The sequence below is a fragment of the Pagrus pagrus genome, assembly GCF_965226575.1.
Source record: "Pagrus pagrus genome assembly, chromosome: 9".
Classification (NCBI taxonomy): Eukaryota; Metazoa; Chordata; class Actinopteri; order Spariformes; family Sparidae; genus Pagrus; species Pagrus pagrus.
Window position 1 is genome coordinate 20,624,700 of NC_140193.1, and position 15,340 is coordinate 20,640,039.

At 41.5% G+C, this 15,340-nt stretch overlaps 2 protein-coding genes across 2 annotated transcripts; both read left to right on the forward strand.

The window, feature by feature from the left end:
- The first annotated feature begins 329 nt into the window (after nucleotides 1-329).
- On the forward strand, nucleotides 330-7,096 carry piga (phosphatidylinositol glycan anchor biosynthesis, class A). Its single transcript, XM_084361366.1, has 7 exons — nucleotides 330-448; nucleotides 1,447-1,923; nucleotides 2,016-2,286; nucleotides 3,314-3,446; nucleotides 3,675-3,807; nucleotides 4,805-5,011; nucleotides 6,314-7,096. The coding sequence occupies exons 2-7, from the start codon at nucleotides 1,483-1,485 to the stop codon at nucleotides 6,581-6,583; spliced, it is 1,455 nt and encodes a 484-aa protein (XP_084217492.1). The 5' UTR covers nucleotides 330-448; nucleotides 1,447-1,482; the 3' UTR covers nucleotides 6,584-7,096.
- Nucleotides 7,097-7,883: 787 nt separating this feature from the next.
- On the forward strand, nucleotides 7,884-13,772 carry asb11 (ankyrin repeat and SOCS box containing 11). The gene is made up of 7 exons (XM_084361843.1): nucleotides 7,884-8,006; nucleotides 8,380-8,459; nucleotides 8,565-8,672; nucleotides 10,508-10,658; nucleotides 10,747-10,881; nucleotides 12,783-12,971; nucleotides 13,066-13,772. Exons 1-7 carry the CDS (start codon nucleotides 7,910-7,912, stop codon nucleotides 13,188-13,190), a joined length of 885 nt encoding a protein of 294 aa, XP_084217969.1. The 5' UTR covers nucleotides 7,884-7,909; the 3' UTR covers nucleotides 13,191-13,772.
- The last annotated feature ends 1,568 nt before the right edge of the window (nucleotides 13,773-15,340 follow it).

Genomic DNA, 15,340 nt, shown 5'->3' on the forward strand with positions numbered 1-15,340 from the left:
TCTGCTACTGCACTATACTGCTGCATATGTAAAAAAGTAGTATAAAGCCAACTGTAGCTCCAGAGGAAGCTGCATGTAATCAGACAAATAGCTCCCAGTGATGTCACCCAGTCATTAAATAGTATTGTGGGTAATGAATTCTGTCCAGAGGATTTATATTAGAGGAAGACTGAAACTGTCCCTTGAGTGTGTAAAGTTACCCTGTAAGAGTATGACATTTACAATAAAAGACGAACAAGTTCATGTTAAATTCAAATCTAGACTTTAGCCTCATTACAGTCAGCAGAGGGCAGCAACAGCACTGTACGGTACGTCATTCATTGCGTGTGACGTCGGCAAACACCAGGAAGTGATACGGGCGGCTACATTGCTAGCTCAAGGCTAGCGAGTCAAAATGAAAGTTCTGTGTATTTTCACAGACTGGAACAAGACTGACATTTTGTCCATGGTAAGGCGATTCGGACTGTGAGAAATACCTGCTTCAATGTCAGTCAAGTGGTTAAATATGAACAAAGTTTGTTAGCTTGATGCTACTGAGATAGATGAGGCATAAACCATGTTCATGTAGCTTAGAAGAGTTAGCTCATAGTCACCTTATACCAGATAGTCTCCGAGGTGTTTGTATATACTTCAGTCTTGACTATCCCACTACGGTTAAACGGGGAGCAAATGCACGTTAAAGGGACAATTCACCCTAAAACACTGCCAAAGCTAAGAGAAAAGCTGCTGGCCTACATTCAGTAGTGAAATAAGATAGGTGTTACACTGTGACAGTACCAAATGTTGTTTTATAAGGATATGGGGAAAGTTAAAGGCAAATCAAAACCCTACATCATCACAATTGGCTTTATAGTTAGTGCTGAGGGAAGTTTTTCTATGACGTGAGACCATTTATTGTCTGGCAAGTATGCTATTGTGACATATTGTATTCAGAAAATGCATTTTTGGACTAATTCAAGTAATATTCATTTGGATGTAATTAGTGTTGAGATGATTGATTGTATTGATGGACTGAAAGTTAATCATTTATCAGTTAAAAAAGGCCAAAAAATTGAGCTGGTTCCAGCATCTAACTTTTCTCACATTGATTTGTTCAACTATAATCTAAATGTGTTTGAATTTGTCCACTTGGTTTGAACAACATGAGGAGACTGAAGATGTCACCATGGGCTCTGAGAATTATTTTCTGGCATGTGGACTGAACGATCAATAACAAAACTAAATCACAATCAATTTACAGTCTCCTTAAATTGTATAAAAGTAAATTACCACATTAAATAATTTGTAAATGGGAAATGTTTTGCATTTTTTGATGCATAAATTGCAGTTGAGAAAGTGAAAAAGTGTCACACAACCTGGAGCCCTTGGTGTTCATCATTAAAATACTTTTGTCATCAATTCATTTTCTGTTGATCACCTAATCAATGAATTTAATAATTTTTTCAGCACTAGTGAGGTGCACAGCCACACAAGGAATCTACAATGGGCCAACGAAGGAGAGCTGTGACTAACCCCTCATCTGGGAGAGTCTCTGGAGCTCCTGCAGATGTTGCCACTGTCCCCAGCAGGAAGCACATCATCTGCATGGTGTCTGACTTCTTCTATCCGAATATGGGAGGAGTGGAAAGTCACATTTACCAGCTATCCCAGTGCTTGATTGAAAAGGGACACAAGGTGGTGATTGTCACCCACGCCTATGGCAGGAGGAAGGGTGTCAGGTACCTGACCAATGGACTGAAGGTGTACTACCTCCCCCTGCAGGTGATGTACAACCAGTCCACAGCTACCACCTGTTTCCACAGTCTCCCACTGCTGCGCTGCGTGTTCGTGAGGGAATGCATCACTGTGGTGCACGCACACAGCTCCTTCTCTGCCATGGCCCACGATGCATTGTTCCATGCTAAGACCATGGGCCTCAAGACGGTATATAACTTAACATGAGCCAGCTCTCTAAATCATACAGTTTGTTTATATCAGTATGCTTCACATAATCCACTGTTTATTATCATTTACAGGTGTTCACTGACCACTCGCTCTTCGGCTTTGCTGATGTGAGCTCTGTGCTTACCAACAAGCTCCTGACCGTGTCACTGTGTGACACAAACCACATTGTGTGCGTGTCATACACCAGTAAGGAGAACACAGTGCTCCGGGCAGCACTCGACCCAGAGATAGTGTCTGTTATCCCCAACGCTGTCGACCCTACAGATTTCACCCCAGACCCCTCCCAGCGCCAAGATGACAGGATCACTATTGTTGTCATCAGTCGTCTTGTCTACCGCAAAGGTACAAAGAAGCTGTGCTGTTTACTTTTTAGCTTATTTGTTCATATTTGTGGTGGTCAATGAAGGCAGTCATTACAGGCAGCAGACTTGTTATGGTGTTCAGGACGCTGCCCTTTTCTGAAGGACCAGATTACACGCCTTCATGTTAGCAAGAGTCCTAAATAGTTTTATAATGGGTCATTGTTATGATGAAATTTGATATATTAGCTTGTTTCTTGTTTTCTTTTTGCAGATACATCTATATTGGCGTAAATGTCAGCTGATGTGTCTGTATGTACATACTGTGTATATTTGATGGCAAAAAAATAGCTAATGTTTTGAAATGTTTAATCATTTTTGAACCACTAATCCTTTTTACATGCTCTAGTTTCTCAGCTTTTCAGCAGGTTTTGCTTGTCTTGTTTGGGCATGCAGGGACACCGTAGTGAATTTGATTACGCCATCACATTCAGTAGCATTGATTCATCAAATAAACCCACATAGTTTTTTTTCTCATGGCCAACAGATAATGGTTGTGGCCAAGCTACTTTTGCTGTTCATGTTCAATGACTAATATATGTCTCTGAAAAAGGACACTTTTGCTTGCATGTCCTCTGTTATGATTTAGTAAAATTTTTAATATCTGTCTGAACTTTACTCTCTGGTCAGTCTATGAAATATAGGATTACCTTTTTTTCACAGGAAAAGCCTGGGTTAATATTATAATACATTTCTGTAAAGGAAAGGTCAGTTGGAGACAAAAAAAAAATCATATTCAACCTGTTATTTCTGCTCAGTTGCAGAAAAAAAATTGGCAAAACTCATTTTCTTAGTATTGTACGAATAGATTCCAGTGGTGGGTTTGAGAGTTTGTCTCTGACTCATTTGTTCCAAACCTTTCCAGTAACTCCAGTCAACTCAACAGAGTGTTGTAAATTACATTTATATAACCACAATAACAAGACTCGGAATGACTAGCAATTTTTAATCAAGTACTGCATCGTTGTCATTGTCAAAGCAAATGTTCACAATCTCTTCCTCTGTTAAAGGAATTGATCTTCTTGGTGGAATAATCCCAGAGCTCTGCCTCAAACATCCAGATCTGCATTTCCTGATTGGTGGAGAGGGGCCAAAGAGAATTGTGTTGGAGGAAGTGAGAGAAAAATACCAGCTACACGACAGGTACTGCTGGATGCTCATATTTCCTCACACTCAACATTCCGTGAAATGGAAGTTGATAGCACTGTAGTTGGATACATTATAGTTATACACTGTCTAGAAATGATTGTGGTTAAGCAGGGATGTCTGTTAAAATACAGTGAGTTGCTGCATTACCTGTGTGGTGAATGTCCAGGAGCCAAACACAGGGTTTTAACATATGCCTTACCTCTCTGAACTGGGTGACTGCAGGGTGCGTCTGCTGGGGGCTTTGGAGCATAAAGATGTTCGTGGAGTTCTGGTGCAGGGTCACATCTTCCTCAACACGTCTCTGACTGAAGCCTTCTGCATGGCCATTGTGGAAGGAGCCAGCTGTGGACTGCAGGTTTGTTGCCATTCATACAGTAGTTCAAGGACGGGAGAGATCATGTGTCATATAGGTCAAAGAGAGAGAGAAGAAGAAATTGATCAATAAAGGTGCAAAATGTAAGAATTTTAGTTTAAAGCATTGAAAAATTAACAAACAAAAAATGAGGATGTGAAGAAATAACATGTATACTGAAGTTAGCTTGCTAACTAGCTGTCCATGGCCCGTCCCAGCTCCTTATACCACAGGCCTCCGGAGGTTGGTACTGACTGCTACTCGACCTTTCTCTTGCTCCTCATGTGCTAGTGGTGTAAACAATACTATCCCATCCCTGGTGCTTCCATCTCCCAGTGCAGGTAGCGACAGGCCTGCTCGCTGCACAGCTAACTGAGCTAACAGAGATAAAATATTTCAAACATGGCATAAAAGTTGCCATAAAACATGCCAATTCCAGGAAAAATCAGTGTTTATCCAGCAAAATGGATTATATATACAGCTTGTGAGCTCAAATGAGTGAAACTCTACTCTAGATTCCCTACATGTCCAGTCATGTCTGAATAAAGCTAGAAGAAACATAGAAGTCCCCTATAAATGATAAAAAGCAGTCACAGACTGATGAAACCAGCAATGTTAGGCATACACTGAACTGGACCTGTGAAAATAAGGTTCTGGTTGGAATGTTAGAAACATAGAGGCTGATGTCTCATTAGGGAGTTACCAACAACAACATTTACATTTTGTATTTGTTGACCTACAGTGTACTCTGGGTGTGGTCAGTACACCCTGACATCACTGCTGGGTGTGGTCAGAGGTGAAACAGGCTTGAAACTATTAGCCATAAGATATCAGGGCTTTTCAGCTGCTAATCTTCTCTTTAGTCATGCTAAAGCACAGTCATTTGCTTGTAATGTGGTGGGAAAAGCAGTTTGTTTCTGGAAACTGATGCTCGAACAGATGTTGTGTAACTCTCACATTGTGTGGCTGACTTATGCACGTGTTTCTGTTGGTTTCTAAGGTGGTAAGCACTCGTGTGGGCGGCATTCCTGAGGTGTTACCTAACGACTTGATCACCCTGTGTGAGCCTACTGTGCGGTCGTTGTGTGCTGGTCTGGAGACGGTCATTGCCCAGCATCGCTCAGGCTCTGTCCCCTCCCCCGCCTCTGTCCATGCTCGTGTGCAGAACCTATACACCTGGAGAAACGTGGCAGAGAGGACTGAAAAGGTGGGTTCACCACCAAAAAAACTAACTATTTTATTCGCTTGTATTCTTTTAGCACTGAAAGCTTATACTATATATATTTACATGCACAAAGTAACAATTTTACATTCATCTAAAGTCTTATTACTTACATGTCTTCTAAGAGAAACCATATTTCACCATGGCCATGTTTACTATAGACCGACCCATACTGGATTTCTGAGGCTAATACTGATATCAATATTTGGATGGGGGTTGAAAATGGGATAACAATACAGTATATCAGCCTCATGTATAATTAAGCATGGTCTCATGTAGGTGGAGAGAGCGAGCAGCATGTAGTTAGAAGTCAGAGATTAACTAGTTAGCATGGAGAGCTGACAGAAAACATTTAAATGGGGATATCCACACTGCAAATGTATCCCAAATTTATGTCTCCACCACCCTACATTCACCAGTCATACATGAACAGTAGAATATAGTTACCATAACCTGCTCCCACTCATTACTGAAGAGCATTCACTCAAGAATCTTGATATGTGTCCTTGTGATAAATACAAACTAAGCAGGACATGAGAGTAAAATCAAGTATCAGCACTCTCTGGTGGACAAACTATGTAACGGTGACACTTTTTGAATTACACCGAACATAGTTTGGCATCTTTCTGCTGCACTTTCTTATTACCACCGGCCGACATACATACAGATACCAATATATCCACAACTAGAATGTCACTTAGTCGAGCACATACCTCTGCCGAGACCCAACAGTCCCCTTTTGTACTCACATGTAGATACCAGCCACCTAAATATTTTTTATGTAAACATGCTGACAAACCAACCAACACAGCTGAAAAGTAACCTGCTTGGCAGCGATAATAAGCTAACATGGGCCTATAAATCAACCAATTTATCATCCAAGCTGCAATGTGTACATGTTAAAGATGCATGTTTGTGTACATTATATGACAGTAAATAGACAAAGTCAGCTTCCACAGATGAACAGTTGAGTGTTATGCGATATTAAACTGTTCTCACTACAGATCATCCGCCCTCCAGCACACACACAAGTTAAATAAATCCGGCAGCAGCATCTGGTTTCACTAACACAGTTACAACAACAAATAGGATAAGTGGGGAAGTGGAGCAATCTGATTACTGGCCTGATTAATGTATATAGACAGAGTAACCAGGTTACTACAAGTAAACATGTTTTCTGTTTTCTTTTGTGCCAGTAAACCGACTGATCGTTCCAAGGCATTATTCAACCTTAATAACAGAAGGTTAACTGTTTGTCGTCTCTGGTCCTCGTGTTTTCCCTCTCAGGTGTACGACCGAGTGTCTGGAGAGGAGGTGCTTCCCCTGGACAGACGGTTACGGAGGCTGAGGGCTTACTGCGGCCCTGTCGCCGGCTCCATCTTTGCCCTATTTGCTGTTTTAGACTTCCTCCTGCTGCTTCTTCTGCAGTGGTTAGTGCCAGACCGGGTCATGGACGTCGCTGTGGACGCCACCGGCCCTCAAGGACTGTGGAGGCCGGGGCCAAGCAGTAAAGTCAGTGGCACGAAGCGAGCAGCAGAACAAGATATTTCATCGTAACGACGACACCTCTGCCTCACTTCTAGCTGCTCACATGGCGTTATGAGACGTGACGATTTACTTCGATATGCTGAATGTGTTCATAGAAACCCCAAACATTGTTTACATTTCCTGTCTAAAGGGACCTTGTGTGGAGCATTTTAACCAAGACTTGGAAGCAGAGGTTTTATATTTAATGATTAAAATGGAAATTTATGGCACTTAGTGCAGCTTTAAAAGCTACTTTTTGATTTGTTGTGTACACTGAACAGAGGGAGGATAAGGGCTGGTTATCTTCACGCTTACTGGGAGAATCAATGGCAGTAACCTGTTTTCAGTTTGATGAATTACATACCTCATATAGAACAATGGTTTTCTTGGTAAAACTCAAAGCTGTATATCAGTGCAAATTTTTCCTTTTGTTGCCACTATTTTGTTAAATAATTTTAGATTTGCCATATTTATATTAAACCAGGGAGTTTTTTCAGATGCTCACATGACTCACTGAAAAATAAAGCCTCCTTTTTGATATTTCATGTGTTTTCACGTCATTTCATTTAGGTTGTCTACAGCATTGTCACAGTTTTATCTTCTTGTGTCCCTTATGTGAGGCAACACGCTTAAAAGGACTTCAGCTGCGACTTTCTTACAGTTAAATTAGCAAAACAGCTCTGAGGAATGTGGAGCGCCAGACAAAACAGAGAGTAGCTGTGAAACAGGAGGTGATAGGGATGGGACGGCATGGCTTTTCAGGGCAAACAATGGGGATTTGCATAGAGTCGTGGTTGGAGGTTGAACATTATATCATGCCTGCAACAAAAAATCTTGTTCTACTGAAGGAGTTCACGTAGAGAGAGCTAATAGTGCAAATATAGAAGATACAAAGAGCAGCTCTTTCGGGTACATTTGGAGGAAGTAGGTGTTTTTTAGTGTATTTTATTGTAAGTGACACTATATCTAGATCCTGCAGAATGAATGACATTTGATTGCAACTTCTTCTCTCCTTTTAGCTGAAAATATGCTGCTGTAACAGAAGATAGTTCACACTTAAAAGATTTGGCAAGATGAAATGCAATACTTTATCACCCAAATATCTTCAGTGTGAAATTTTGTGTGTTTGCATGCACAAGCGCTTTGTTCAAGGTGCATCATCAGCACAGGCCCATCCTTACAATCACATACATGCTGTAGACTCCATCCATGGACTGGGACAAGGGTGGGCGGGAGGTGGGGGAGGTGGCCAAGGACCCAGATAAGAGGGGGGCCGACTTTGAATGTGTGTATCTGACCGGGTGAGCTCGAGTCCTGGACAGTCGCGGAGGAGTCTGCTGTTGTTTCACTTTCATCATGGCTGCTGTTGAAACAGAGGTTTCCCTGTGCTCACAACCTTGGCAGAGGCCCTTGTACATCTACGGGGGGTTGGCATGCAACTCACTGATGGCTGGTAAGTTATTTTCTTTGTCTTTGACACATTCAGCTCATTTTTATTGTTTTATGAGGGAAGGATCAAGTCAAAATTTATTTCTTGAGCAAATGTACAAACTTTTCAGTAAGTCTTTGCATGAAGCAACAAATCGACTGATAGTTTTTGATTTAAAACTTTGCATATAAAGATTGTTTACTGCTGCAACCAACAAGAGCCAGAGTGTCAGGAAGTTTGGTGTTTAGGGTTGGGATGACCCTGTAAAACCAGATAAAGATGTATTCAAATGAGGTCATCTTAACATGACAATAGACAGAGAGCAGGATCAGTTGGCCTTGAGCGTATCTGTGTGTTTTCCAAAAGTGGAGTCCTGATCTTACTCTCTGTGCCCCAGACTCCTGGTCAGACAGAACTCCTCTCCATGAAGCCGCCTACCAGGGCAGACTGCTGCACCTGAGAGGCCTCATCGCTCAGGTAAAGCTAACACAGCCCGTCTTCATGTACACGTCAAGTACGCACAGTGCACATCACGTACATTGTTGTATCTGACAGTATTGTCCTCGTTGATCTTGACTGCAGGGCTTCCATGTAGACACGCTCACCTTGGACAGAATCTCTCCTCTACATGAAGCTTGCCTTGGAGGCCATTATGCTTGTGCCAAGTTCCTGCTGGACGCCGGTGCAAATGTAAGAACATTCAGTTTTAAATACAGCAGGTCACTTTAGGGTGCTGTGTGATTTGTGATCATGGTTATAGAAATTCACAGCTTAACAAAAAAAGAAAAGTACAGAAAGTTGTCAGTAGAGCAACATTTAACTTGGCCAGTTTTCATGTAAGAACTGTAAGAACTGTAAAAACTGTAAGATTTTATTAAGCTATGAACTTTAAAGATGGGACAGTTTGGTAAAATATGCAGATAACATATTATTTTTTAAAATACTTAATGATGTTATTCAGTCTGCTTTGACTGAATTTGAGAAGAAAACTACAAGCAGGCATTTGTTCGTCAATGTGACTGCAACACACCCATACGGAAAAGTTAAAGGGTAACTCCACCCATTTAACACATTAAAGTGTGTTTACAGGTCTTGGAGAGTACTACTGCATATGTGAAAAAAATAGTATGAAGCCTTTTGTGGCTCCAGAGGAAGCTGCATGTAATCTGATAAATTGCATCTAGTGATGAGTCCACCGGTCTTCATTACACTGCAATAACACTCATTATGGACCGTTTTAAAACAAAGGATCTAGATCGATACAACAAAACCAGATCTTTTTTAGTCCACACATTCTTCTTCCTTCCTTCTCAAATCCTAGCGCGCACATTACCCACAATGCAGCTTGTCAGTTGAGTGACATCACTGGAGACAATTCATCAGATTATTTGCTGCTTCCTCTCGATCATGAAAGGCTTCATTCTACTCTTTTCTGATATGCAGTAGTGCCCCCCAAGACCCGTAAACACACTTTAATCTGTAAAACTGTTGGAGTTACCCTGAAGGCCATTTTATGTCTGAGCATCACATGATGCTGGAACATACATCCATTTTATTTGAGAGATTCATGGAGGAACTTCAATGATTTTACATTTTACACATTGAAGTCTGTTTTAGAGAGTACCAGTGCACATGTGTAAGAAGTTGTCCATCGTGGCTCCAGAGGGAGCTGCACAAACTTCAAGGTTGAAGAAAATAATCTCTTGGTGTGAAGTTTTTTATGCATGAGACTAACAGCTCATTAGTAGCATAACACATCTAAGTCTCCTACTGATCTGTTAGCAGCTGCCTTGTTGGTAATGCAGGCTCTGACAAAGAAGAAAAACACTTCTGCTTCATGATTTTGCTGCTCTTTTTTACAAACTTTCCATCATGAATCTGACAATATTTAATGGTTGCAATGCTAAATTGAAAGTTTATCGGAGAAACAAGACAATGTCAAAATGACATTTTCTACCATCTGTGTGCATCACACATTTCAAATACATCTAATGTTGGTATATGTGTGTTAAAGTCGTCTTTGCTTGTATGTGTTTGTGAGCTGTCCCTGATAATAAGTAAATGAATAAATAAAGTAGCCTAACTTAAGAAATGTGCAGATCTAAGACCAAAAGTGGAGACAGAGGTTAGACTTGGATCCAATTGAAGCACCTGTGTTTTGATACCTGCACTTGTGAAGTATCACTTCTTAACTAATCTACTGGCACTTGGTCTTTCTATTAAAGGAACAATTCACCCAAAAATGAAACTCAGTCATTATCCACTCATCCTCGTGCTGATGGAAAGTCAGGAGAAGTTGTGTAATCCACAAAACATTTCTGGAGCTTCACAGTGTTGTAGAATTCTCCTAAACAACTAAAGTAGCTGGGGACTTCTTCTGAAATGCAAAGAAAATAAAAAAACAAACCATAAAATTGCTCCATAGTGTCTATATGCCCTCTGGATTACGTTATTTACATTTTCCTTTAACATGCAGCTCTTTTGTCCTTAACACCATTATTATTCCTGCCGTATCCCCCCCATAGGTGGAGGCAGTATCAACAGATGGCGCCACACCTCTTTTCAACTCCTGCAGCAGCGGGAGCGCTGCGTGTGTCAGGCTCATCCTGCAGCACAGCGCCTCCCTCCACACCCCCTTCCAGCTGGCATCACCCATCCACGAAGCTGCCAAGAAAGGTGTGTGCACGCAAACACGTACGGAGGAGTGTAACGGCGTTATCAGTCAGTGCACAGATTCACATGCTGTGCTGTTTTTCCCCATCAGGTCACAGAGAGTGTCTGGAGCTGCTGCTGTCGTACGGAGCTCATATCGACATGGAGCTGCCAGTGGTGGGGACGCCGCTGTATTCTGCCTGCATGGCCCGGGCTGCAGCCTGTGTAGGGCTGCTGCTACACTCAGGTAGAGTCATCTGCAAACTCTGCACTGTAAACCCCCAATAGGAAGGAGTGCAGAGTGAAAAAGTTGAACATCTAAGACCCTCAACTTCTTTTAAGAGTTGCTTTTTGTTTGTTTCACTCCTGATTTCTGACAATAATGACATATTTGATTTCTGGATCGTCTTTTAAGATACTCAAAAACAGTTTTTACACAAGTTGAATAAAGTATTCTAGAGAACACGAAAGGCAACGCAGGGCATGAAGCCAAACATTAAAAAAGTAGATACCCCATCAGCAACAAGAACCCTTCTCATCATCTTAAAGGAAATACATTATCCTCTCCTCATACTACTGTATTAGTTTTCAATTACTTCTAATTCCTGTTCCATTGCATTTTCCACATATGCTAACAGAGATCAACAGCAGCTAACGTTAGTTCAGAAATGGGGTCCACTAACATAAACTGAAGACCGGCTTCCAGCACAACACAGAAGATCCACAGAGCCTTTTTTAAATGGCGACTATTTTGATAAGTGATTGATTTTTACCATTTTAGGACATTTACTGGTTCCGGCTACTCAAATGTGAGGATTCTATGCTTTTATCTGTCATAAATGACTGTAATATTATTGAATGTCTCTGGGTTTTGGACTGTTGCTTGCACAAAAATAATTATTTTAAAATTGAAAAGTCTTTTTTAATTATTAATAATAAGAAAGTAATCACTAGCCACAGTATATAATCACATCACATGTAGCTGATTACTGCCTTTGTTTTCTGTTGCTCATAGTAATTTTCAGCTGTTCTCAGTCCACCACCTGTCTTGCCATCACTTTCATTTTCCATGGAAACAGGAAAACAGTCTTTCACACAACTGAACATAATTTAAAATGATTCATAGCTCTGCTCTAAGTGCCTTTTTTTTACTCTCTGATTAATCACCAATTTGCACAGAGTGCTGGAAAGAACAGTCTGTGAGCACACCAGGATGGTTTTGCTGTTCAAATCAAATCAATGTTATTCATATAGCCCAATCACATTGCCTCAGTGAGCTTTATCATCTGTACAGTGAACGACACGCTCTGTCCTTAGACCCTCGATTCGAGTGAGGAAAACTTGTATATTAGGGGAAAAAAAACTTTTAACAGGAGGGAGATGGAAGAAACCTCAGGAAGAGCCACAGAGCAGGATCCCTCTTTCAGAACTGACAGATGTACAATAGATGTCGCATTTACAGAACAGACCAACAAAATCGCAGGTTTCAATTTGCATTGAGAATATCTGATACAAATCATATAATATATGAAAAGTGTGAGGATCCAGGAGGACGACTGGGCCGGCCGAGGCACCGCCAAGTAGTGCCCGCCCAAGCCACATGTCCTCCTCTCCACCGTGGTGACCTGGAAGAGGGCAGGTCACACAAGATAATGAGCAGTAAAAAAAGAAAACATCAGAATGAAGAGGCACCGAATTTTACAGGAATACAGATGGTAAAACCGAGGAGAGCAATGATCCAGCGGAGCCAGGAGTATGACCATCCAGATCCGTCAACATGTAAGCCAGGAGAGAGAGATGTTCCCAGGGGCCTGTGGTCCATCAGGAGGGAGCCCGGATGATAATTTTAGCTATGCCGGTGGAACAGATGTTAAAAAGTGATCTTGGTAATTTCTTTAATGTGCTGATCGAAAGGGAGGGTAGAATCAAATGTGACACCAAGAGTCTTGACAGTTGAACTAAGTTGAGAAATAACACGGTTGTCAAGAGTTACCGTCATCTGATGAAGCGGGCCAATGACCAACATCTCAGTTTTATCCGAATTTAGAAGCGGGAAGTTTTCAGACATCCATTTCTTCACCGCATACAAGTGGTCTCTAATTTTGTGGCGTCCAACCTTTTCTGTGTTTTTGTTTCTTGCACATGTAGGAGCAGATGTTCAGAGAGGGTGCGGGCAGGACAGTCCTTTACATGCTGCTGTTCGAGGTGGAGGAGCCAACGTGGTGGATCTGCTGCTGGACTTCGGAGCTGATGGGTGTTGTAGGAATGCAGAGGGACAGACTCCTCTGGATCTGTCGCCACCAAACAGCGCAGTGAGAACTGCACTGCAGAAAAGAGGTATGTTATAGACACTCTGATTCACATGTGCATGTTACAAAAACAAAAGAAAACATTACAACTCCATCCATTATCTCCACCCCTGCCTGCCCAGGTCCCTGCTCTCTGTCTCAGCTCTGTCGCTTGTGTGTCCGTCGAGGTCTGGGAAGGAGTCGTCTCCACAGAGCCTCCAGCCTTTTCCTTCCTCACAGTATCACAGACTTCCTGCTCTACCAATGAGACGCCCTGCTTCTCTGCCCCACGTATAATGACTGTCCTTCACATTTGTGCCTTGACAAGTGAAAAAAACATCCGCATTCAGAGAATGGGACTACTTTTTGTCAGCCAGTTGGTCTGATTATAGTACTTTTCTATTTACACATTACTCAACTTAGATTCTTTGGCTGCACATGTGCAAAGTTGCGTATATATCTGATCTGAAGACTTCAAGTCTGGAAAAGAAAAAAGAGTGCGTGTGTGTTGGAAGGAAGAAGTTTACCAGACTCCTGTCACCCACTCCTCGTGTCTGATTGAGGCTAGCAGCTCAATGCCACATTAGCAGCTACTGGTATGATACACCTGAATCTCCGACAGATCTGTCGGTAGTAAAGTTGCATTGTGGGTAATGTAGGTGCCAGTTTCTGACAAGGGAGTACAATGTGTAGAATTAAAGTGATGCTCTCTCTGGTTCGGCTGCATCAATTTTCATACTTTTTATTAAAACACTGTGTTGTACTCGTTTAAGATGACACTGTTGTTCTGCAGGAGCTCACAAAAATGTTTATGGAAATGTAAATATCTGTATCCAAAGTATTTCACAATAATGATGTTTTTTCACTTTTCCAAAGTGTTTTTGGTGATTTATACATACAACAAACTGCATTGCCTTGTTACTGAGTAGTGCCAACATGACTGTCAGCGTCTGCACTGACTGCATACAGAGCAGAGGAGCATTGTTTTACTATTCAGCCTTAACATATTCCTAGTTCTCTAATTGTTGTAGAGGTCACCACCTTGCTTTGTCTTATTTTAATACTACAGTTGTAAGCCTTTGATACTTGTATTGTGATTTGTGAACTTCAATGTAGACTAATTTGCAGTCATTAGCTGAAGAGGGTTTTCTTTGTTAATATCTTCTAAGATAAGCAAAAGACACTTTGTAGTTTTCTCGAAGAAATTAAAACAATGTTAATGAGGTAATTATACAAACTCAGAAATATTATATTTTCCATAATGGAATAAACAAGCTGTTCTCAGAGGACAATAAGGTCCCAGAACACTGTTTGAAGCTAGAAAGGTGGCAGGGGTCCACATAAAAACATTTTATTCAGTCATGAAAACAAAGAGAGTTTGTTTATTTAGTGTGTTTTGCCATAAAAAAAAATCAGTAAGTGAATATCTTTCTCTTCTGATTAAAATTCTTTCCCAAAACTACATACTGCACCTTTTAACATAAATGTCTGTCCACTGCACTTTGTACAATAAAATCCACTGGTTCCTCTTTCCTGCCTACAATCGTCCATATCTGTGGCAAAGCCAAACCAGTTACATTTCCTTAGGAACCCAACGTTGGGAGTCAGCGAGATAGCCACATGTCGGGGCGGGTTTTGTTATTTAATGTACTTTCAGGGACAAACAAGGAATATGGCCAGCTTTGGGGCATCCCAGTAGGTCAGTTGGTAGAGCGCTCACTCCTGCCCTGTAGCGCTTTGCTGCATGTCGTCTCCCCTCTCTCTTTCATCCCAGTTCCTGTCATCTCTTGGCAGTCTTGTGGAATAAAGCCATAAAAGGTCCATAAATAAACATTAAAAAAACGAAGGTGCCCAGCTTCTGTCACGTTATCAAGGCACACAGGATATAGTCAAGGATTAATGGACAAGGCAAATAAAAAACACACACACACAAAATACATGGGATAAAACCGCAGTAAGATAAAAGAATCGGAGGACCAGCGGGTTGTAAGTTGTAGCTCAAGGGGAATTAGATACCCACATTAAAATGCCACCCACAAAGGTCACCTCAGAGACCCGCAAAGTCTTGTTTGAACTGATGTAACTTGACGTTTCTTTTTCCAAACAGCAGAGAAAAGCAGCAGCCTTCAGCAGAGGCTCTGGTAGAGGGCGTGTGTGTGCGTGCGTTCACGCGTGCATGCGTGCATGCATGCATGCTGATGGATTTCATGCTGGTCATGCTCAGATACAGAGGTTGCCTGCTGTACCTATGCCAAATTATTCCAGTAAAAACAAAATGGCCACTGTGGTCCCCCTGCTTTTGAAGGTGTTGTACACAAAGGGTTCTCAATGGGTTTGCACAGAGGGTCCAGGTTACACACAAAAAGAAGATCCCCACGATAAAATTAATAATTCCAAGGATATAATTACATTTATGCC